This window comes from Tachypleus tridentatus, chromosome 12, assembly GCF_004210375.1.
Source record: "Tachypleus tridentatus isolate NWPU-2018 chromosome 12, ASM421037v1, whole genome shotgun sequence".
Taxonomy (NCBI): Eukaryota; Metazoa; Arthropoda; class Merostomata; order Xiphosura; family Limulidae; genus Tachypleus; species Tachypleus tridentatus.
The window spans coordinates 86,482,213-86,506,806 of NC_134836.1; the positions used below are offsets into that span (position 1 = coordinate 86,482,213).

General features: G+C 34.0%; 1 protein-coding gene across 3 annotated transcripts in view; it reads left to right on the forward strand.

Annotated features, from left to right (window-relative positions):
* The window catches only part of LOC143233890 (reversion-inducing cysteine-rich protein with Kazal motifs-like), a 97,979-nt gene that overhangs the window by 49,932 nt on the left and 23,453 nt on the right, over positions 1 to 24,594 (forward strand). Inside the window, exons 4-11 of one of the 3 annotated variants that reach the window (XM_076470745.1) lie at positions 3,712 to 3,748; positions 10,156 to 10,238; positions 13,173 to 13,254; positions 14,814 to 15,008; positions 20,454 to 20,587; positions 22,292 to 22,444; positions 23,089 to 23,185; positions 24,272 to 24,545. In XM_076470745.1, coding sequence (XP_076326860.1) covers positions 3,712 to 3,748; positions 10,156 to 10,238; positions 13,173 to 13,254; positions 14,814 to 15,008; positions 20,454 to 20,587; positions 22,292 to 22,444; positions 23,089 to 23,185; positions 24,272 to 24,545 — 1,055 coding nt within the window. The remainder of the gene's footprint in view (positions 1 to 3,711; positions 3,749 to 10,155; positions 10,239 to 13,172; positions 13,255 to 14,813; positions 15,009 to 20,453; positions 20,588 to 22,291; positions 22,445 to 23,088; positions 23,186 to 24,271; positions 24,546 to 24,594) is intronic. The other 2 variants (XM_076470746.1, XM_076470747.1) reach the window with 2 other exon arrangements.

Below are 24,594 nucleotides of genomic sequence, written 5' to 3' on the forward strand. Positions count from 1 at the left end.
GTACACGTTTAAATTCAATTTTCGGTTGTTTTTTTTTTCTATTTTAACTATATTGATATTAGTCGTTCGTAGATTTATTTTTATTTTTGTGCATTTTCAGATGATCCTGTTTAATAGAGCATCTACATAGATAGATCATATTTTAAAAAAAAAAGCATCTAACATTGTCTCAAAGTTAATCGTTCTCAATCTATACCAACAGAGTGGCACAGCGGCACGTTTACCGACTTACAGCGCTAGAAACCAGGTTTCGATATACGTGGTGAGAAAAAGCACATATAATCCACTGTGTAGATTTCTATTTAACTTCAAACCAACACACAGCAGTAAAACTGAGAGCTTATAACGCTAAAAGTTTAAGTTTGATAGCTGTTGTGGACACAGAGCAGATACCTCATTGTGTAGTTTTAGGTTTAGAAGCAAATAATCTGTAAAACAACGAAAGAAATTATCTGTATGTTGTTTCTCGTAGCTTAACCTTTCATTATAATTATTCTTTTTTTTCTCTCTCTCTCTAGATGTATTTGTAATACAAAAATGCTCGAATCACAAGACCTACTAGGTCTCGCTTCTAGATAAAGAAACAAAATAAATAAATACGTGGACTTTACATTTTGCTGAATTAATTTTCTGTAACATCCAAAAAAGTAGTTTAATTGCTAAAGTTTTCAAAATGTAAGCTTCAAACCTATAACTCGTGTAACAAAACCACCTTTTTTAAAATAAAAGTACTTGCCAAATGAATCGTAAATATATGCAGAATATTACAACGAACACACAGTAAAATGTCCAAAGTTTGTTTTTTCACCTCAATTTTCCTCTTTCTAAAGGCACAGAGATACGTGCTTCTAATCGATTTAACCATATTTGCGAGAACTCTATATTCTATAATACCTCATGTTACCTCTTAAGTAGAAGTCTCATTTCGGCAAAATCTTGGAAAACAAAGCTGAACCCTAATTTCTACAAAATACACAACCTGATGATGATGTCATATGTTTCAGAAATCCAGCATTAATTGTTATAATGACATAAGAGTCAGGAGGTTGTAAAGAACAAAAAACAACAACAACAGGAATTTTGGCTTTATGCTTTATCTACTAATACAAGAGCAAAACATTTGTTTCCTCGTGAAATATTCTGTGGTCTTTGGACAAATCTTAACCAAACTTAGTAGATTAATATAATAGATTAATACTAGTAATTTCCCCAAAACGCAGTTCGTTAGTCAAACGTTCTATATTCCTAACAAAAAAAGAAAAACTAACGCTCAGGTAGAGTGGCTGCTTCGAGCTCCCAGTTGGCGCCACTGTTCTTCAGACGATCTTACTTACTTATTTCCATATAGTTTTATTAATGACCCCAAAGTTCAACGCGCCTATTCATTTTATGTTCGCTTTTATATAGAAAAAAAAAATTCGTTCCGTTGTTGTCAAACCACTGAAGGGGTGCGATGTTAAAAATTTGTTTTGTTGTTATCAAGCCTTTGAAGGGTAGTAAGGTCAAACATTTGTTTTGTTGTTATCAAGCCTTTGAAGGGGAGCAAGGTCAAATATTTGTTTCGTTTTTATCAAGCCTTTGAAGGGTAGTAAGGTCAAACATTTGTTTAATTATTATCAAGCCTTTGAAGGGGAGCAAGGTCAAATATTTGTTTCGTTTTTATCAAGCCTTTGAAGGGGAGCAAGGTCAAACATTTGTTTTGTTGTTATCAAGCCTTTGAAGGGTAGTAAGGTCAAACATTTGTTTAATTATTATCAAGCCTTTGAAGGGTAGTAAGGTCAAACATTTGTTTTGTTGTTATCAAGCCTTTGAAGGGTAGTAAGGTCAAACATTTGTTTTGTTGTTATCAAGCCTTTGAAGGGTAGTAAGGTCAAACATTTGTTTTGTTGTTATCAAGCCTTTGAAGGGGAGCAAGGTCAAATATTTGTTTCGTTTTTATCAAGCCTTTGAAGGGTAGTAAGGTCAAACATTTGTTTAATTATTATCAAGCCTTTGAAGGGGAGCAAGGTCAAATATTTGTTTCGTTTTTATCAAGCCTTTGAAGGGGAGCAAGGTCAAACATTTGTTTCGTTTTTATCAAGCCTTTGAAGGGGAGTAATATTTAAAGATTACCGACATCTACAATTAACCTCACTTCCCATTCACTATTTCTATGAGTACTCCAGTAAAAAAGACGTTTACTGAGATAATTTTTATTTTGAAAAAACTCGGTATTTAGGAAAGGGTCTATTGTATGTAAACTAATCTCTCTAACCCTTTTAGAATCTTCAATAGAATGAGATAAGCATGAGATCGCACTAAACGTTAATATTCTATAAAGACGTATGGTTGTGGTTCTTTGCTGAGTAGACTTCCCTTGTTTTAAAATATACCACTTTATTCATGAAATAAAAACGCATTTTTCTGAGTGTGTTGGCCTCTTATGGCTAAGTTTAGTGGTTCTCAAAGTATGGTGCGTGAACTTCTGGGGGTTCTAGAAGGTACTCCAGGTAGTCTTTTGGCTTGTCCAAAATGCAAGACACTGATTAGTTTGTTTGTTGTTTTCTTTGTAGGAGGCAATCGAAAATGGGTGGAGTGGGACCGGTGGTGGTCTGCAGGGTGTTTTGCCCTGTCAAGTGGTCTTCGAACGAAAATGTTAGAGAAGAACTGGCTAAGTAGTTAAAGTGTTTAAGTTGAGGAATCGTTCTTATCACCGAACCTCCTCGCCCTTTCAGACGCGAGGGTGTTATTATGTCAGGGTGAATCCCACTATTTATCTCCACAAGAGTTGGCAGTGAATGATGTTGAATAGCCGTTTTTCCTCTATTTTATGATTTTGAAATGAGTGAATGGTTTGCGCAGGTATCCCTAGACTAGCTTTGCACAAAATTCAATAAATCAAAGAAATCATGAGTTTATTCTTCGCGATGGAATATAACGCCATTTTTAGAACAAAAGCCTACCCCAAAGAAGAAGAAAAGAAGAAACATGTTCATTTCCATTGAAACTTAATGCAGAACATTTTGGAAAAAAAATGTTTCAGGAATCACCAACACACGGTTAGTTATGGTTACAACCGTAAAGATTTAGTCTTCTTTGTAATACCAACACACGGTTAGTTGTGTTTACAACCGTAAAGATTTAGTCTTCTTTGTTACATCTTTCAGAACATTTTACCCAACAACAGTGGCACGAATAAGAAACAAGTTAAACAGATTAAAATGGTTATATGCTCTGTTGTTTCACCATTGTCTCTTTGTAGCATCTTAGATACATTCCTCCCACCCCACCAGTGACTCAGTGGCTAGTCTGGATTTCGTTATTCTAAATGGTTCCAACACAGCCTTTGTGCAGTTTTTGCACTTAACATCAAAATAAACGATTACAGTTTCAATATTGTTTTATTTCTTTTCTTATTTTCTAATTTGAAGTACGTTTGTTTGTTTGTTTTTGAATTTCGCGCAAAGCTACACAAGGGCTATCTGCACTAGCTGTTCCTAATTTAGCAGTGTAAGACCAGAGAGAAGGCAGCTAGTCATCACCACCAACCGCCAACTCTTGGGCTACTCTTTTACCAACGAATAGTGAGATTGATCCTAACTTTATAACAGAAAGGGCGAGCATGTTTGGTGTGATGGGAATTTGAAGTGCATGTATTATTTTACGTTCTCTCTTATTAAAGTGCTTGTTCTTTTTTGTTCGTTTATTTATACATATATATTCCTTTTGCAGGTGGGCTTTTGGAAATGCATGAACGAAACGCTAGAAGGTAATTATTTCAACTTTATTTTAATAATTGTTATCAAGCTGTTTTGAATTTATTTTACCAGAGATTACACTTTACTTCATATTTACGCTAAATATTTTACTATAGTTTTTAATACTCGAGCTCTTTGTTTCATTTCTCAAGTACCCTTTCTTATTATCTTCTTTTTATCTTAATTTAATTTCAATTAACGTTCCGCTAACGTTTCACGCAAATAAACCAAAATCAAACGCTTACGCACCTGGTATCTTAATTGACTTGTATATGATATAATAGTCCAGCATGGCCAAGTGGTTAAGACACTCGACTAGTAATCTGGAAGTCGCGAGTTCGAATCCCCATCACACCAAACATATTCTCCCTTTCAGCAGAGAGAGCGGTATAATGTTACGATCAATTCCACTATTGGTTGGTAAAAGAGTAGCCCAAGAATTGGCGGTGGGAGGTGATGACTAACTGCCTTCTCCCTAGTCTTTCTTACACTGCTAAATTAGGGACGGCTAGCACAGATAGTCCTCGTGTAGCTTTGCGCGAAATTCAAAACAATATCATACAATCCGAATTAAGATTCTAATTTGAACTACATATATAATAGTATGAATTACACAATTCTATATATATTAACCAAAACACTAACTGAACCACTTACGATACTTTTTGAAACTATAAAAGCTTAAATAGAAAATAACAGATTAACTGTCGATATAGGTTTTCTCGTATTTAACATATTTATTTTACTGATCAGAGGAACTAAAATTCACTTAAATGACCAATGGAAATTTTGACTATAACGCAAAGAAAGTCTATACGATTAAAATTTTATAACGAAATAAACATGATACCTACGTTCAAAGATTTTCATTTTAGCGCCTCTTTGACCTAATATGTTACACAATGACACTAACGCATACAAGATTATATCAATTATTGCCAGGATATGTATCTTTCTCTAGTACGTTCAACTTGTAAAAATTACGAGTGAAAATGTTTCTTGTGCAGCCATTTTGTTGGTTTTGAATTTTGTGCAAAGCTACACCAGCGCTATATGCCCAAGATGTCCTTAATATATCAGTGTAAGACTACAAGGAAGGCAGCTGATCATCACCACCCACCGCCAACTCTTTGACTACTCTTTTAAAAACGAATAGTGAGATTGACCATCACATTATAACACCTCCACGTGTGAAAGTGCAAACATGTTTGGTGAGAGGGGGATTCGAACCCACGACCCTCAGATTATGAGTCGAGTGCCATTATGTCGAACTTGTCTTAAATGCCAAGCTAAAAAGGTTACAAATTAAAATAATATACACCAGTTGGAACACTGGGGATTTAGTTAAATATGAAGTGATCAGAAGGTCATAGACCAAAGAAAGAATTATGAACGAACTATGTAGTCTCTAGAGTATGCTTTACTATTTCTATACCAGTAAAAAACAACATTTCGTGATACAAAATTATCCCCCTCCAATGACTCGGTGTCTGCGGACATAATTATAACTCTGAAAACCAGGTGTTAATACTCGTGACAGGTGCATCACAAATATCCCAATGTGTAATATTGTACTAACAGCTTATTGTCTAGCACACAACAACCATTAGTCTATGCCTAGTCTATTTAGAGGAGAGCCACTGTCAACAGTTTATAAAGGTCAAGTTGTTATCAAAAACTAACTTACCAACATTTTCTATCTTGTATAACATTTCAAAATCACTTTGTTTGAAATCCCTTGAAAATGTAAGATTGCAGTTACTGATTCATAGAGCGTTTTAATATTTTAACAATATCATTTTCTTTCAGATTATGCTCTTTCTGAAAACGTCTTGAAATTGACGTCTTCTGATAATTTGAATTAATTTTAGGTTAGAAATATAAAGTTAACATTTTAATTCTTTTGTTAGTTTTCTTTATCTCTAACCTGTGTTGAACCACAAAGACCTAATAACATAAATCAAATACCAGAGAAACTCGATGAAACGCATGTATATAGTTCGTTTCGTGTGAAGCTCATGTCACGAATGTCTTTCAGTATAACTGTTATGTTTTGTGTTAACATGTTTATCATATAAGCGTATAAGATCTCACCATAGTGTCTTGTTGGGCATAAAATACTTAGTAACATGATACTCTCTGCTGGTGGGCTAATGATACGTTTACAGTCTCACTACGCTAAAATTTTGGGTCGATCCATATGACAGTCAGATCACAAATTGTCCATTTATTGTTAATTTTCGCTGATTGAAAATTTTATCATTATAATTTCTCTCTTTTAATTTCTGTTTTGTTTTGTTGTTGTTTTTTTACACTTACGGTTTATGTTTCTGGTGTACGCTTACATGTCTTAACGACCTCACCTATCGATGTAACCCTTCACCAGTAAAAATTCTATTGAAATTTACGATGCGTGAAGAAACCGCCCTCAGGGTAAAAGTTTCATTTTATCATGTATGCTTTCTTATAGATGAGAGATTCCTTACACCAAAATATCCTGAGAAAGTGTATCCTCAGTGGGTATCATGTTACTTCAACACATGGAACCTTCGCGCATGTCATCTTACTGTCGAGCTGCCATATCACTTGTATACAATATTTTGTTTTAGAAAAATTGTAATCTTATTTTTCACTCGCTTCTAGTATTTTTCACCCCTTCTCTTTTTCTTTAGTGATTTGATTATGTAGTATCTGAATTCGAGAATTGAAACGCGATCGCATTTTAAGACTGTCGTGTCTTATAAGAGTGACAGTGTAATTCTAATATTCAAATAGACAACAATAGCCCAAAAGTGAGCGGTGGATATTGTTGGTGACGACAGGTTTCCTTCACTTTAAACTTTTAGTTCCAATTAGGGACTCATATGTGCAGATAACCCTTCGAGAAAACCCTTTGGTTTGTTTTGTTTTGAATTTCGCACAAAGCTACTCCAGGGCTATCTACGTTAGCCGTCCCTAATTTAGCAGTATAAGACTAGAAGGAAGGCAGCTAGTCATCACCACCCACCGCCAACTCTTGGGCTACTCTTTTGCCAACGAATAGTTGGATTGACAGTCAAATTATAACACCTCCACGGCTGAAAGAGCGAGCATGTTTGGTACGACGGGGATTCGAGCTCGCGACCTTCGGATTACGAGTCGAGCTGCTTTAACCACCTGGCCATGCCGGGCTCTGAAAGAGACAAACTGATTTTCAGCGCTTTTATATTACCTTATTCAAACGCTAGTATAATATTTTAAATTAAAAATCAAAAATAGGCTATTTTCTTTGCAACATTTATTTTAGTATTCTATATCTATTCAAATATCATCATTTTACAATTATCTTTGAATACATTATTTCTTCAGAAGTTTTTCCGCTGTTCTCTCATCTAACCTCTTTCTGAATGAATAAATCTAAATTCGTACGTTTCAATCTAGAGTTTGCGAGCTCTTGTTTGCAAGTGAAACCAAACCGATTTTGCGGATAACATTTTTGTACGACTGGCGATAAAAATGTTCGTTAAATTCTTAAGAAACGACTCGACATTGTTTCACGTAACTTCTTGGTATCGCTAACAAATACAAGGTCAAAAATAAGGACGGTGGTGATTTTAAATAAAATACTTGTTTACATAAAGATCACGAATTTCTCTTCTGTGGAAGACACAACGGAAGGTAAAAGATTTGGCGTTTCACAGTTTCCAAGAAACACGAATGAAATGCAATACCATGACACTATTTAATTTTTCTCCACGTTTTGAGTCGCGAAGTTGAATGCGAATCAAGTGAATGATATCGGTTTCAAGAGTGTTTACTGTAAACTCTCAAGAGTTCAGTTTGTTACTATTGAATTTCATTCGTTACAAAGCCAATATTTTACACGGTATGCCATTGCTTATTAGTTAATTGAACTTATTCACAAAATTTCTTTTTCTTTCTATTTGCTTTTCTTAAAGAAAAATAATCCATTACCTTTTGACTCGTTTTTAGCTAAATGTTACATTTAAAATGAATTAACTCATTTTTACCGGTGTGTTGGATAAAGCTATTTTGTCTAGAAATAGTCCTCCGCTGGTTTGGTTTGTTTTGAATTTCGCGCAAAGCTACACTAAGGCTATCTGTGCTAGCCGTCTCTAATTTAGCAGTGTAAGACTAGAGGGAAGGCAGCTAGTCATCTCCACCCACTGCTAACTCTTGGACTACTCTTTTACCAACCAATAGTGGGATTGACCGAAGATTTATAACATCTCCACGGTTCAAAGGGCGAGCACGTATGGTGTGACGAGGATTCGAACCCGCAACCCTCAGATTACGATTCGAGTGCCTAACCCACCAGGCACTGCCGCCCCCCACGCTGAGACAGCGGTAAGTATTCGGATATACAACGCTAAAATCAGGGGTTCGATTCTCCTTGATGGACACAGCCGATAGCCCGACGTGACTTTGCTATAAAAAAACATACATGCATAATTGTCAAGAAATAAACAACGTTTGTACAAAATTTGACAACTATAATCCGTGAATCCGTGAACGTTATTTAAAATTGGTATTATTCTGTTGAATAATAGTTCAAAAAGGGAAATCAAGGAACACTTAAGCTCTTGAAAACCTACACGAAAGTAAAACGTAAATACTTTCAAACGCTAAATAAACACCGAAAGTTGGTTCAGCGTGCGTCTTTTAGCAGCAGATGGCGCATTAAAAACAAGAACGTGTTTATAAGATAAAGTTTAATCTGCCTACATTTAGTTTTTACAGATATTTAGTTATTTTATCATGGGCTGGGCGTGACGAATAGGCTAAAGAACCAAGTTCTTCAGAATTTATCGCGTATTGTTCTGAACGAGCTTTACAGACAATGTAATTACCATGGTTGTATTTCAGTTTTTTGATAGGCCGAGGGCGGAGATCATCTTGCGATTCTGATTGAGCGCAATTAAACTAAATGGTAGCCGCTTGCTCAGACGACAAGAAGGATTCATTGACTGATAACTCAACAGGAAAACAGGAACTTGCAGAATATCAAGTCCTACAAAAATAGTCTTAACCTACACACGTATTATTTAACCGCTATTATTCACACCTTAAATATCCTTGAATTACATATTAAAACGAATTAAAAATCTCACTCTCCTATTCTCTCACTCGCCTTTATTTCGCTCTCTCTTTCTTTCTTTCAGTAATAACCATTTTTACAAAACAATAGCTGCGTAATATGTTCGTGTAGGAGCTGTTACTTAACAGTTTCGAACTATAGTGTTTTAAAGCATCAGCACATGTCCCGTCCTATCATATTGTCAGACTCGTTGTTGAGGTGTAGAAATGTTGCACACCGTCCTGAAACATTTCTTTTCTCAAGTGTAAACTGAGACCATGATTACAGTTTCGGATTCCGTCTGGTTTTAGCTTCCACGTGTACCAAAACCTCGTTCCAAACTGTTTCCAAAGGAACATTCTTCATTAAAAAAAAATGTTTTTGTGTTTTTCCTGGCCACCAAACATGCGTGAAATTTATTACTGAACGAAGCATTCGAAAGAATGGGAAGTGTAAATGTTCTGTGTAGTCGGTGTTAAATCTTTTTTTTTTTACGTTGCCTTTATCTGTTGAAATATTTGGTTTGTGTGAGAAAGAAAGAATACCAGAATAATGAAAAAACTTGCGACGAGAATTTTTCTTTCAGAAGACAAAGTTTGTTACTTTGAAATGATAAAAATTGTCTTTAGGGTAACATTTCTGTGAAGTAATGACAAAGAATAACAATTGTTTCATAATGAGAAACGCTAGAAGTAAGACAGTAGCACTTTCTTCATGATTAAGTAGTGGTTACATGATACCTAAATCAGTCTTTTATTACAGTTGCTCAAAGTGTCCGCCACCGTCATCAATGAATGAGTGGCGCCAATTGACAACTTATATGCGAGAATTTCCGTGTAGATCTGGATTTAAAATCTAAATTTGTGAGCTGATCTGTTGAGGAATAATATCTTGCTTGGGTGGCTTCTTTCTTAATCACACAAATATCCCCTCCTGTGAAAACATGAAATAAAACAGATTTAGTTATTTGTGTGGGGAAGAGGGGAGTCGCTATAACTTACTTTTTACTTTGTTGCTTGTACCGCTTACAATTCTTCACAGTGAAGAAATTATGGTTTATTAAAATGTGCTTACGTTCGATGTTGTAGACAATTTTTAGTTCAGTTTAAAACGTGCGCACTTTAACCGTTTTCTATGTAATTACACTGATATTATCCTGAAATGCCACATCTTTGTTTCTTTCAGTTGCACTAAACGACAATTATACTCACACTAATCGATAATAACGATCTAAATGCTTTTTGTCATGTAATGGCAAGAGAACAGATGTATCTTGCTTTTATTTATCTATACTTTAACTGATTGAGCCTAAAATTTACGTTAATTATTGCTGTTGAATAGAAGTGGATCGTGGAGCGGATTGGGCCGGACGTCCGTGTTGCAACGTTCCCCAAACAGCGAGTTGTAGACTAGCCTGTTTAAAGGTAGGTTTAGTATGTATTCGAAAGGAATCAATAAACTATTTGATCTGTTTCACACGTAAGGAAGATATGTATTTAGTCACACGTAAGGAAGCTGTTTATTTAGTAAAGATTATTTTACTGACTGGCTATTTTACTTGAATCCCTGGCTTCTTGTGACGAACACTGTAAGTACGTATACGTGCGGAAGAAACCGATTATGTGACGTGTCAAGTGACGAATTAACCTTGTAAACGGAGATATACCGACAATAACAGCATACCTCAAAGATTAAAGGACATGCTAGTGGATGATCATTTACTTTAACAAGAATCTCATTTGTAGACCATTTCTGTGATCAACCGTTTAAATTAAATTGTCATTAGGTCAAATCACGAGTTCCAATCAATATGGAACATATATTTTTTCTTGGGAAAACTGGACAGGCAAATATCAACTACTGGGAAAAGCTGTGGTTACCATCTAATGGTAACTCACCGAGGGAAACCTGGCATGTATAGGTGGTTAGGGCGCTCGACTCGTATTCTGAGAATTGCGAGTTCGAAGCCCCGTCACACCAAAACATGCTCGCCCTTTTAGCTATGAGTGCGTTATAATGTAATGATCAAGCCTACTACTATTCCTTGGTAAAAGAGTAGTCAAAGAGTTGGCGATGGGTGGTGATGACTAGCTGCCGTCTCTCTAGTCCTACACTGGGACGACTAGTGCAGATAGCCCTTGTGTAGCTCTGCGCGAAAATTTAAAGCAAACAAACTGACTAAGGAAATAATAGAAGGATAAAACTGTCAAACGTGCAGCAGACAATACATAAGTGGCTCAATAATGGATTAGCTCAAAAGTGATCATGGTTAAAATATTGACAATAATACATGTTTGTGTGTTTGGAATGTAAACTATTAATAGTTGGTGACTGTAAATGCGCTGGTGGTCTGATGAATCATTTTTATTACATTAGAAAAGTGCATAACACACAAGATGTATCTGACAGTTGTTATTGATGAAATGCACCCTTATAATGGTGGATTTGAACACTGATGGACAAAGACTTGTGTAATATGGTGCTGAAACAATTCACAGTGCTTGTGTTCTTCAATATTTTCCAAGAACATAACAACAATTTAGCCATCCTTTCTAGGCTGTGCATTGGATGTTAATAAATTAGGCAAATTTTTTTATTAAACTTGAACATCGCGTTTGAACAACTTTTTATCCATATTCTTTAGTGAATGTATTACTACCAAACAAAAACCGTTAAGATATTTTGTACAGACTTTGCCATATTAATCACAAGTTTTTTTTTATATTTCTGCAGCAAAAGATGGTTGGATTCGATATAAGGTAGAAATTATGTTAAAGTGGCCAGTCAGTATCTTACGTTAAATCTAAGAGGAAGTTTTTGTTACAAATGCGTGTTATGTATGAATATACAAACTAAAACTGAAGGATTATTAAAGATCATTTAATAATTCACTCGTGAATTTATAATCCTGTGTTGTTCATTGGTTAATATTTTATAGAATCAGTAAAGTTCTTGCAAGTTGTAGTTTCTTATAAAGATAAGAAAGATTTGTTTTTAGTATTTGTTTATATAAGTTATTGTTTATCCAGACAGTAACTATTACATTAAACCAAACGCCACATAAAGGTGTTTTTTACAGCAATAATCTTATGCAAAGTGATGAACTTAATCTTTAATTTTATTTGTTTAATTTTTATTCGGAAAACAAACACTTATTATGAAAAATGAAAATTCGTGATAAATTATCATATAAGTTCCTTTCAAGCCAGGACAAATATAACTACTAACAGTTGAATGATTAAAATAATTTATTTTGTATTTTTTTAGGATCTTTTGTATTTCAAGGTTACCAGACAAAAGTTCCCAGAAAATAAGTTTCTATAAAACGCATAACTTTGTTATCACATATTTATGTGTTACCAACAGACCAAAGGTCCATCACACTATTATATTTACTGTTATCCGAATGAGACAGTTGAACCTCAATTGATGTCCATTTTTATTCGTATATGATATGCTTCAAGCTGAAAGTGAAGTAATGACAGTAGCATTGATAAAGTATATGTGTACGTGTAGGTACATATAATAAAGTATATGTGTACGTGTAGGTACATATAATAAAGTATATGTGTACGTGTAGGTACATATAATAAAGTATATGTGTACGTGTAAGTACATATAATAAAGTATATGTGTACGTGTAGGTACATATAATAAAGTATATGTGTATGTGTAGGTACATATAATAAAGTATATGTGTATGTGTAGGTACATATAATAAAGTATATGTGTACGTGTAGGTACATATAATAAAGTATATGTGTACGTGTAGGTACATATAATAAAGTATATGTGTAGTGTAGGTACATATAATAAAGTATATATGTATGTGTAGGTACATATATATAAAGTATATGTGTATGTAGGTACATATAATAAAGTATATGTGTATGTGTAGGCAAAAATAAAGTATATATGTGTAGTGTAGGTACATATAATAAAGTATATGTGTACGTGTAGGTACATATAATAAAGTATATGTGTAAGTGTAGGTACATATAATAAAGTATATGTGTATGTGTAGGTACATATAATAAAGTATATGTGTATGTGTAGGTACATATAATAAAGTATATGTGTACGTGTAGGTACATATAATAAAGTATATGTGTACGTGTAGGTACATATAATAAAGTATATGTGTAAGTGTAGGTACAAAAATAAAGTATATGTGTAAGTGTAGGTACATATAATAAAGTATATGTGTACGTGTAGGTACATATAATAAAGTATATGTGTACGTGTAAGTACATATAATAAAGTATATGTGTAAGAAAAAGAACATAGAACGCTTATAATAGTTATTACATCATTTGTTTCGTATACTGATGTTTATTTATGTTACATGTCTTATGCAGGCCCAGTCTCGTCCTGAAGTTTCTGGTACCTGTCGTCATAGTGACGAAATTTCATTTTACTTTTGTGTCGAGCGACAAGAAGGTGAGTGAAATACTTTTTTATATTTCACTTCTACAGTTTTGCATTCACGTGCGTTGCTTAACCGTGCATACTAAATATGAGAAACAATGCAGTGTGCTAAGGCAATAATTGCAGTGTGTGTTGAATATTCTAGCTGTTTATAAATAACTAATGGACATAAATTAGGAGCATTATAATAAAAACTAAATTAAATCAAAACAAAACATAAGTTCAGAATCTATTTGATATTTGATGTTTGCTAAAACCAATAGAATAGTTGGAAAGACAAACCATGATTAATAATCATGACGATGCGTTTAATATAAACTGCAGTGAAAACTTGAAACTTAATATGATTAGATTACATGGAAAATGTAGGTACTCTTGGTGTTATTAATAGGTTCAACCGTAACCTCTAGTAAGTAAATCGCAGAATAAATTAAATAGGTGACTTCTCCTTCAACCTCATTAAACTTACATACATATTTACAGCAGTAACTGCATTATCTACACGAGCAATGACCACTGCATGTGTGAATAAATACGTTACTTCTAATTATCGCAGTAACTTTTATTAGAATACATATTAGTACTATTTCCTAATAGGTACATGTATACAAGTTTTAAAAAATCTGCGTAAATGTCTATTAATTTATTTATATAGTTATTATTACGATATTTAGATTTACATACATTACAAAACTTTCGTACCTATTTCAGTAAGTGTACTTGTATTACTATTGGTCGTATATTGTTCTCAAAATATGCATACATTTCAACCATCACAGTATTAACATGTATACAACCATTGCATACACACACACATATTTATACACAATTATATTTATCATAATGATTTCGTGTATATTATCAGTGTGCATACAGGTACGTTTATTACAATATTTACATGTAATCTTGCAGTATATACGTATATATACAACTATATTAGTCATAATATTCGCACATATAATACACATATATATATTTATTTAACAAAATACTCGTATATTACCACTATATATGTATTACGTATTTACAAGTGTAGATATCTCAGTATTTACATGTACAGGGTTAGTACATAAATATATATATTCTATCAGTAATGTTTAGTTACGCAGCTAAGATGTGAAATAATCCATTCAGGTATAGGAAAGAGTTAATATTCACCGATTTTTAAACTAATTTAATATCTTGTTCAAGGACCACGAAAAAGTGAAAGTTTTTTTTTATTAAACCTGGGCTATGAGAGGCATTTTCTAAACTTTGTTCGTATGTAAAAGTTGGCTCGTGTTTGTTTGTGCAAACTGCTGATGATTTGAGTTAAACAGTAAAACGTAGATTTCCTAATGTACGAAGCTTTCTTCTTGCAAGTAGGAAATAAACAGCATTCACTCGAAAGGATTTATAAATTCAATATAAATACAGTTGGAGAGAAACACGTTGCTTTCAGCAGTCGATTGGGTTGATAACTGATTCTTAGCTGTCGGGTAAATACTGTAAGTGTAAACCTTCTCAATTTGTTTAGAAGTTTGAGCTAAATCGCACTGAAAGAATTCTGACAAAGGACGATGTATTTGCAGTTGGAGAGTCGTGTTGTCAACAGTCTAAACGATCGGAATGCCGCAAAGCTTGTTGGGAAGTGTTTCGTTCTGTCATGACCCCCAGCAAGACAATTAGAGAAGCAGTATTCAATCAGTGTGCACAGCACAGTCCTGAAGTCCTCCGTTGTCTTCGTAATTATACGCATACCACACCTGCTGATAATCCTACCCGTAGTAAGTATGGTCTTCGGTGCACTAAAAACGTGCACTGAATTGAAAATTATTTGTATCCCAACAGAAACATGCATACGGTATAAAATGTATGTGGTGCTCGACACCGATTTTTTTTTTAAATTGGTGACGATATTTTCAGATAAATAAAATCCTTTGTTGTCTTATTTAATCTGTATTCTCTGGTACAAAGTGTAATGTTTTATACATTTCTTTGTAACATACTTTTGAGTAAGTTGTTCATTTGAATATGTTTTAACTAAACGTGGCTCTATGTTTTTATATACACAGCCTCAGAATGTACTGGCGATGGCCTAAGACATGAACAAACTGAAATCGGCTATTTGTAGAAGATACCGTTGTCAACCTGCTTTTGTAGTTGAAATAAAAAAAAAGACACATTGTTGACCATCATTTTCGTTTCTATTACTAAAGTCCAACGATAGATAGAGAGTTAGGCCACGGCTAGTAGCTAGTTTAGTACTTTGCAACATTCATACTAATTGAACCAAACTTGTTTAAATCAACGAAATGAATATATATGTAAAATCGGCTCGTTTTGGTTGAGAAATATTTTACGTTGAGGAGCGAACAACGTTTCGACCTTCTTCGGTCATCGTCAGGTTCACAAAGAAAGAAAGAGGTAACTGACCGGAAGCTGACCACATGTTTGAAAGGGGTTGTGTAACTGAGTGTCGGAATGTAGAGGGCGTGCTTAGATGTTTGATTATAATATTTTATATTATTAATTATATTATTTTTTAATATAGGTATAAAGGTGTTCCTTTGTATTGGTTTATTTTGGGTTTAAGTTGTTGTATAAGTAAGGCTTCTTTAATTTTGCGTTTGTTTATGTTTGTTTCTTTATTTAGTACTTGGGTGTTTTCTATGGTTATGTTGTGTTTATTTGACTTGCAGTGTTCGAAAACGTGTGAAAGTGACTTTTTTATGTTTTTTGAATCTGGTTTCCATTTTTCTACTTGTTTCTCGAATATAGAAGTCGTGGCAGTTATCACATTGTATTTTATAAATAATATTGGTGTGGTGTTTGTCAGTGTAGTTTTTACATAGTATAGACCTCAGTTTTGTGCCTGGTTTTTGAATAAATTTGGTATTAACAGGAATGTCATATTTTGTTACTAGTTTTTTGCCAAATGTTGGTTATTTTTCTGCTGATGTTGGGAATATATGGTATGCAGCAGTTTCTGGTTTAGTGATTTTTTTATTCGTGAGATATATTTTCTTTTGTTGGTTGATTTTGCTTTCTGTCTAGGTGTGTCCGTATAATGTTTTCTACGTTTTGTGGAGAAAACTTATTGATGTTGATGAAGTATTGTTTTATTTTGTCTAATTCATCGTTAATTTTATCTGGTGAGCATAGTTTTATGGCTGTGTTTATTTGGTTTCTTAGTATGTTGAGTTTTTGTTTTGTTTCATGTTTCAAGTCCCAAGGAATGTATAGTCCAGTATGGGTGATTTTTCGGTGGATTTCTGTTTTAAATTGTGTGTCGGTTCTTGTAATGTTGAGGTTAAGAAATGATATTTGATTGCTTTCTTCCTGTTCACATGTGAAGTTAATGTTGGGATGTATAGAGTTAATGCGATTGAAAAAATTAAGTATGTGTTCTGTAGATGTGAATCCCGCAATCGTGTCATCTACATATCTGTACCAGTATAGTGGTTGATGTAATGCTGTGTTAATTGTTTGTGTTTCAACTTGTGTCATAAAAATATTGGATAGAACTGGTGATACTGGGTTGCCCATGCTTAAGCCATTTGTTTGTATATAGTTGTGGTTGTTGAACATGATGTTTGTCTTCATCGTGGTGAATTCTATGAGAGGTGCTTATTGGTTGTGGGAATGTCTATAGATGGGTTTTAGGGTCTCGGATATAGAGTTCTAAGGCTATCATACAGGCTTCAGTGGTTGGAACTTCTGTAAAGAGGGATATAACATCGAAACTTGCCATTAAGGCTTTATGATTAAGTTGATTTAGATTAGACTTAAAATTAAAAGAGTGTTTGATGAATGAGCTGGCTAATGTTACATATTTGGAGAATGCCCATGCTATGTATTTACCAAGATTGAAATTAAACGATTCATATGTGGACATTATTGGTCCTAATGGACAATTTGGTTTATGAGGTTTGGGGATGCCCTATATTTTTGGTGTGCGTGAGTCAGTTTTACATAGGTAGGAATAAAGTGTTTGTGAAATTGTGTTGGTTTTTTTTCATTTTTAGAAGTATTTTGTTCAGTTGCGTTTCGTGTGTCTTTGTTAAATTTGTATGTATCGGTTTAAATTTTGTTAGTGTCTGATGGGATGTTCTTCATTTTTTAGATGTATTCATTTGTGTTCATTATGACTATAGCATTACCTTTATCTGCTTTTATAAATCTTATGATTTTGTCTTGTTTTAGGTTTTTAATGAAATTAGTGTCTCTTTTAGTAAGATTATTTTTCAGCTTTCTGTTTGGTGAAATTATGTTGATGGTTTTGTGAGAAAATTCTTTGAAAAAAATCGTTTAAGATGTTGTTTTTAGGTGTTTCTGAGAAATATAAATTTTTAAGTTTTTCCTGGGAAGTTTGGCTGTTGAATGTCAATAAAATTGTCTAAGTTGTCTTCTTTCTGTTGGTTGTTTTCTTGATTTTATTTTCTGTAGAAAGTATCACAAGTCTCCTGGCTAGATCTTCTAAACATGTTTTGATTTCTATGGTTGGAATGTACCTAGATGCTATTGCGAAGTTGAGTCCTTTGTTAAGTAGACGTATCTCGTCTGTGTTTAATTGTCGGTCGGATCTGTTAATTATGAGGTTAGTCACGGTTCGTCGTGTTTTCTTTTCTGTTCTTTGCATTTTAGTTTTTCTAGTTTTTTGTTGTGGCAGATCTTTTTGTCTCTATCATTCTTTGTGTTGATTTGGTTTATGTTTCGTTGTATAAGTCTGGTTTAATACAACATGCCAGTTGATGGTCTAGGTTCATTTTTTGTTTTTTAAATCATGTAGTTCTTTGTATTTCGTGTTCAACATGGCTTTAAGTAGTTTTTTCTGTAAATTTTGGATAACGTTTGTGTATTTATCAAAATGTTTTGATAGTTTTACCTTTAAAAAATTAGGGGTTAGTTGTTCCTTTCTACATTGTTGGATGAAATAGATGTCATTTCTTCTATTGATAATTCTTTGGTTTAAATTTCTTAGTTTCTTAACAATCTCATGAGAGTGGAAAACATTATACGCACACACCTAGACAGAAAGCAAAATCATCCAATAAAAGTAAATATATTTCACGAATCAAAAAATCACGAAACCATATATTGCTGCATGTCATATATTCCCGACATCAGCAGAAAAATAACCAACATCTGGCAAAAACTAGTAACAAAGTATGAGATTCCTGTTAATACCAAATTCATTCAATAACCAGGCACAAAACTGAGGTCTATACTATGTGAAAACTACAATGACAAACACCACACCAACATTATTTATAAAATACAATGTGATAATTGCCACGACTTCTATATTGGAGAAACAAGTAGAAAAATGGAAACCAGATTCAAAGAACATAAAAAGTCACGTTCACACGTTTTCTAACACTGCAAGTCAAATAAACACAACATAACCATAGAAAACACTCAAATACTAAATAAAGAAATAAACATAAATAAACGCAAAATTAAAGAAGCCTTACTTATACAACAACTTAAACCCAAAATAAACCAATACAAAGGAACACCTTTATACCTATATTAAAAATAATATAATTAATAATATAAAATTTTATAATCAAACATCTAACACCGCCCTCTGCATTCCAACACTCAGTTACACAACCCCTTTCAAACATGTGGTCAGCTTCCGGTCAGTTACCTCTTTCTTTCTTTGTGAACCTGACGATGACCGAAGAAGGTCGAAATGTTGTTCGCTCCTCTACGTAAAATATTTTCTTAACCCAAACAAGCCGATTTTACACATATATTCTTCTCTACAAATGGGTTTTCTCGACATCACTGATCACAAATCAACGAAATGTTTTCATCGTATATTTAATGTAAAAACATGAGTAATTTTAAAAAATGTCTTGCGTTTTAGAAATTATTACCGTCGTCTTGGTAGATACAATATATAGTTTATTTTAATATACATTTTCACTTTTTGGCTTGAATAAAGAATGACTTAACAGCTTTTATTTTGTATCTTAGTGGGCATTTTTGTGTTACGTCTTTAAGTACAAAGCAACACAATGAACTATCTATGCTATGCCACGGGTATCGAAACTCTGATTTTAGCGTAGTAAGTTCGCAGACATACCGTTGTGCAACTGGGAGGAACGCATTTTTATATTATTTATAACAAATAATATTGCACAGTAGAGATGAAACTTGATCACAAGAACTTCAAAGAATTGAAATTAATTTCCTATCTGCCGTCATCCTATATTTTGAGTTAATGATTATAGAAAAAATGGAAGACAACCAATAAGAAGCACCTCACCATCAACCAGCCACCCTAACAAACTGACTGTTACTTTTATAACACTACCACATCTGAAATATTTTTTATATCACACGGATTCCAAACAGATTTGCCAAGTCCGAAATCCAGAGCTTGGATCCAATCTGAACCATCATTCATTATGGTATATAATGTCTTATACAGAAAGAGTGCGATTACAGATCGATTATTTTTGTGACGTTGCTTCACAATATGACTAGTAAGAACTTTTAACAAATCTTTCTTTTCTGGTACTGTGGAGGTTTCTAGTAGGTAGGACTTGTGTTCCAGAAATGCCGTTGCCTATGAGGTCTTTAGCTCAATACCAAAGCTCATCAAGTTGGATAGGTATGCAATATATAAAGCCTCTGTCGAAACGCTCTTTAGATGAGATACCTTTATCATATCAAGTATCATGAATATAATGTTATGTGCCGGCGAAACTTGATAAAAAAAATCAGTTGCTTGTATGACATTATCACAATGGGATTATAATTTGTAATGAATCCTTCGTTACAGGGCCTGTATGGATTTACAGCAGCAAAAACATGAGGACATATCCAACTGAATAAATAAGTTGCAGATAAGTCTTATAGTCAAGGTTCAGTTACAGTTTTTGTTGTAGAAACACATATAAAGTCACTAAAAAATAGTTAAAATATGTTATCAGTCTTATTATGAGTGAGGTAATGTCATACAAACAACTGCTCAACAATGAATGAACCATGATCGAAATCCTCATAATCAGCCATTACTATACATAGGCGATCCAATAAATATATTTAAAATTCCAATAGGTCTTAGAAACAGATAATCGTAGAAGATATTTGGCGTTTCTTTATAAGTGGAATTAACGATCACTTATATATCCTCTAATAACGTTTTTTCATCCTAATTTCAAAAGTTATTGACTAAACACGACCAAGTCACTTTTCTTTTGGTTAATTTTCAGATCTCCATTGTTGTGAACAGTCATCCAATCGGCAATGTCGTGAAATCTGTCGTGATGTTCTTCATACCCAGACAACCGATCAAGAGATAATTGACAGCTTGATTCAAGGGGGATGTGGTCCACCTCTACCTCATGTGAGTAAATTCATTTCCATTGTTAAATGTCAAAAAAAAAAATATTGACAGATCCATCGAAACAACGGGAGACGTTATCTCCCTCTTGTAATTAAATAAGTAAAGAAATATTATTAACGCTAGTTTTGATCAATATACCCAACAAAGTGAATGACATTCAGAAGAAACTAGTGAAGTGAATCCTAAATGAAGTGGCAGCGACAAGATTACTCGCGCAAGAACTTACTAGTTGTATTTAAATATTTCCATTTTAAATTAAGCCTATTTTGAATGTGCATCGTTATTATAAAGTGCAAATGAAGTGTTGCACTTAAAAAAGCTTTAGTTTTTTATGCGTGGATGAAGTACATTGTTCCAATGGCCATCTGGAAAAGGAACAGTGGTATCGGTGATTTTCATGATAATTTCTCCCAACTTTCATCAGTGAGAACGAGTGAAGAAGGAAGGCAGCTAGTTATCACCACCCACCATCAACTCTTGGACTACTCTTTTACCAACGAATAGTTGTTTATTTGTTTTGAATTTGAATTTTGCGCAAAACTACTCGAGGGCTATCTGGGCTAGCCGTATCTAATTTATCAGTGTAAGACTAGAGGGAAGGCAGTTATTTATCACCACCCACCATCAACTCTTGAGCTACTCTTTTACCAACGAATAGTTGGTTTTACCGCACCATTATAACGCCTCCACGACTGAAAGGGCGAGCATGTTTGGTGCAACGGGGATTCTAACTTTCGATCCTCGGATTACGAGTCGAGTGCCTTAACCACCTAGCCATGCCGGACCTTACTCATAATTTTTTTAAATTGTGAACAAAGAATTAAAACATAACATGACGTATTCACATTTCATTTTACTGTGTCACTGAAACATTTACTCTGTCGTCATTTACATCAACCAATCACTTTTTAAATAAATAATCGTTTAAAAGTTTTTAAAAGACCTTAAAAATAATTTATCTTACATTGTGACTAAACACAAACACAAAACTGTGGCTTGTTCATTTTTGTTTTGGAATGTTTAGTATCATCTTAAATTGTACTCCTGAACTAAACTATTAACCTTGGTGACAAGAAACCCAGTTGAAATAAAAATGTATCTCAGAACGGCTGGTGTGTGTATTAACACTTTTTTTTGATAAGCAGAGAACAACGTTTTGACTTTCCTAGGTCATCTTCAGCAAAGCGAAAGCTATCTGTGTTAACCGTTCATAATTTAGGAGGGTAAAACTAGAGGGCAGGTACCTAGTCATCACCATCCATCAACAACTCTTGGGCTACTCCGTTACCAAAATATGATTGACCGAACATTATAACGCTGAAAGGACGAGTATGTTTGGTGTGACGGGGATTTAAACCCACGACACTCAGATTACGATTAGAACGCCCTACCACTTGGCCATGCCGGGTCGATGGTATATAGACGTAAGGATGGTCCTTAAGATTATGTTAGCTCTCTCTTTTTTTTTTTATTAATAATTGTCGTAGTCGTGAATAATGCTAATCGTTGTCCTCTTACAACAGACAATGAAAAAAGTGTAATATGAAAAAACACTATTCAAACTCCCACCATCTTGTTTATTTAACTACGTAAATATATATGTATAAACTTATTTAAAACTGTTAGGTAGGCATCCATAGTATAAAAAAGTTCTACTATATGTTTATGTATAGATTTTTATATAATCAGTAACTTCTATATTAGGACGAACTGTGGCAGTGTTTTCTGGCAAACGCTGATTCTTCTAACCCGGTTCCAGGGACCTCTACTGGAGTGGAAACTACTGGATTGGATAGTGCCAAACTTCAGTGCTGCTACCGTGCGGTGACCTTGACATGTCAAAGATTGTGTTTAAAGGTAATTTTGCTAGTTACACCGTATTTTATTTATTGTTCTTTATAGTACTATAATTATGATACAAAGTATTATTTATGACTCAGGTATTATACTTGATGTTTCTGTTGGGCAAGCTGTTGTTAAAGTATCAATTTTCATGTTATGTTTTTGTTATTACTCAAAAACCATTGGTATCTTTGCGCCTAGTATATGTTATAAAAACGGTATACGTTCACATTTCTAAGCGTTCAAAGTAATGTATTGTTGAGTTTTAATGTGACTTTTTAAGAGAATTCTCGGTGCCATTAACGGTATTTAAAATATTAATAAATAAATATAACTGAGGATAGGTGGCAGCACTTATCAATCAGGTACACTTCGAATTAATAAGTAGTTAAATGGATAAAATAACAAATGTTCACTTAAAAAGGCAAAATTATTGACCAAAATCGAAAATTCTAAATATTACCGAAACTAAAATCGTGTAGACCTGTTATTTTCTCACCTTTAAAGTAAAAATAATAATAATAAAGAAAAAGAATATTTCCCTATCTAATTGTCTACGATAAAATTAGTTTCTTTATGGTATGTAAAAAGTAAGACATGTAATCGTCTGTGTTATAACTTACCGTGCTAAAAATGTCAATATGAACTTTTATCCTCAGACATTTTCGAATGAATGGACAACAACATGGAATGAATTCCACAAAGTGTGCCAATATAAACCAGCAGAGGCAGACATGCTACATTGTTTAGCGGACGGTAGGTTTTCTGTCCACTTGAATTTAACTAGTACCTCAATGGTATGTTTTATGTCTATTTGTAATAGATAAAACAGTATTACTGAAGTGCCCAGCGACGTATCATACTACTGTTGTTTCTTCCTCGAAATCGGAGTGTTTCTGTTTGCATTTTTAAATATTGTTCTTTACTAAAATGTGCATGACCAGGGTGATTAGAACGCCAGGCCTAATCTGAGAGTCGTGGGCTCGAATTCTCATCTTAACAAATATGCTCGTCCTTTCCGCTATTGGGGTGATAAAGCACAGATATCCCAAAGTGAGGCTCTGCCAAAAACAAAAACAAAACTTTCGGATAATACCAACTGAGGTTTTAAAATTACTACAACCGGATTTATTGTGTTGAAATGAAAGAAGTGGTTTAATTGGAAGCCAACAGCATGATCAATGTCATCGTCTTTGTTTATTAATATTATAACAGGCACAATAATAATAACTTTTTAACAATATTACTTGCTCATAATTAAAAACAAGAACAAAAATGCAATACCAGATGAGTATTGAAATCTCGCTCTTTCTAAAAATGAGTGCAATAATCGATATCTCCGTAGCTAAAATTTTGACCTAAGTAGTAAATTAGTGGGACAATTATTTTGATAAATTTAAAATGATAAACGATACATCTTACGATTAAGGAATGAGCTGTTTTTATACTTATTAAATTTCTTTGAATGGTTTGTTTTGAATTTCGCGCAAAGCTACACGAGGGCTAGCTACGATAATCGTCCCTAATTTTGCAATGTAAGACTAGAAGGAAGGCAGCTAGTCATCACCACCCACCGTCAACTCTTGGGTTATTCTTTTACCAATGAATAGTGGGAATGCCTGTCACATTATAACACCCCCACGACTGAAAGGACGAGCATGTTTGTTATGACGGGGATTCGAATCCACGACCCTCAGATTACGAGTCGAGTGCCTTATCCACCTGGCCATACAGGGTCCAAATTTCTTTGAAGAGAGCTTATTTATATCTTTACATATATATGATTACAAAGTCACTTACTGGGTCCTAAAGAAACTTGGTAATCTTGTTTCCCCCTTACAGCAGAAGAGCCTTGTGAATTAGGTTGCGAAGGGTTAAACTATTGCAGTAACTTCAACTACCGCCCTACACAACTATTCCGCAGCTGTGAAGTTAGGGCAGATAGTGCTGCCGGTAGTGATGTTGAACTATGGCGTGAAGGTGTGATTCGTTTACCTTTGTTGGATGTTCCCGTGTTAGATATTACCACATGCTATCCCGAAACTTGGAAGGCCATAGCTTGTGTGTTACAAATTAAACCTTGCCACCAGAGATCACACACTAACATGATTTGCAAGTAAGTACTTCTCGTAGACGTTTTCACGAACTTTCCACAAATAATATAT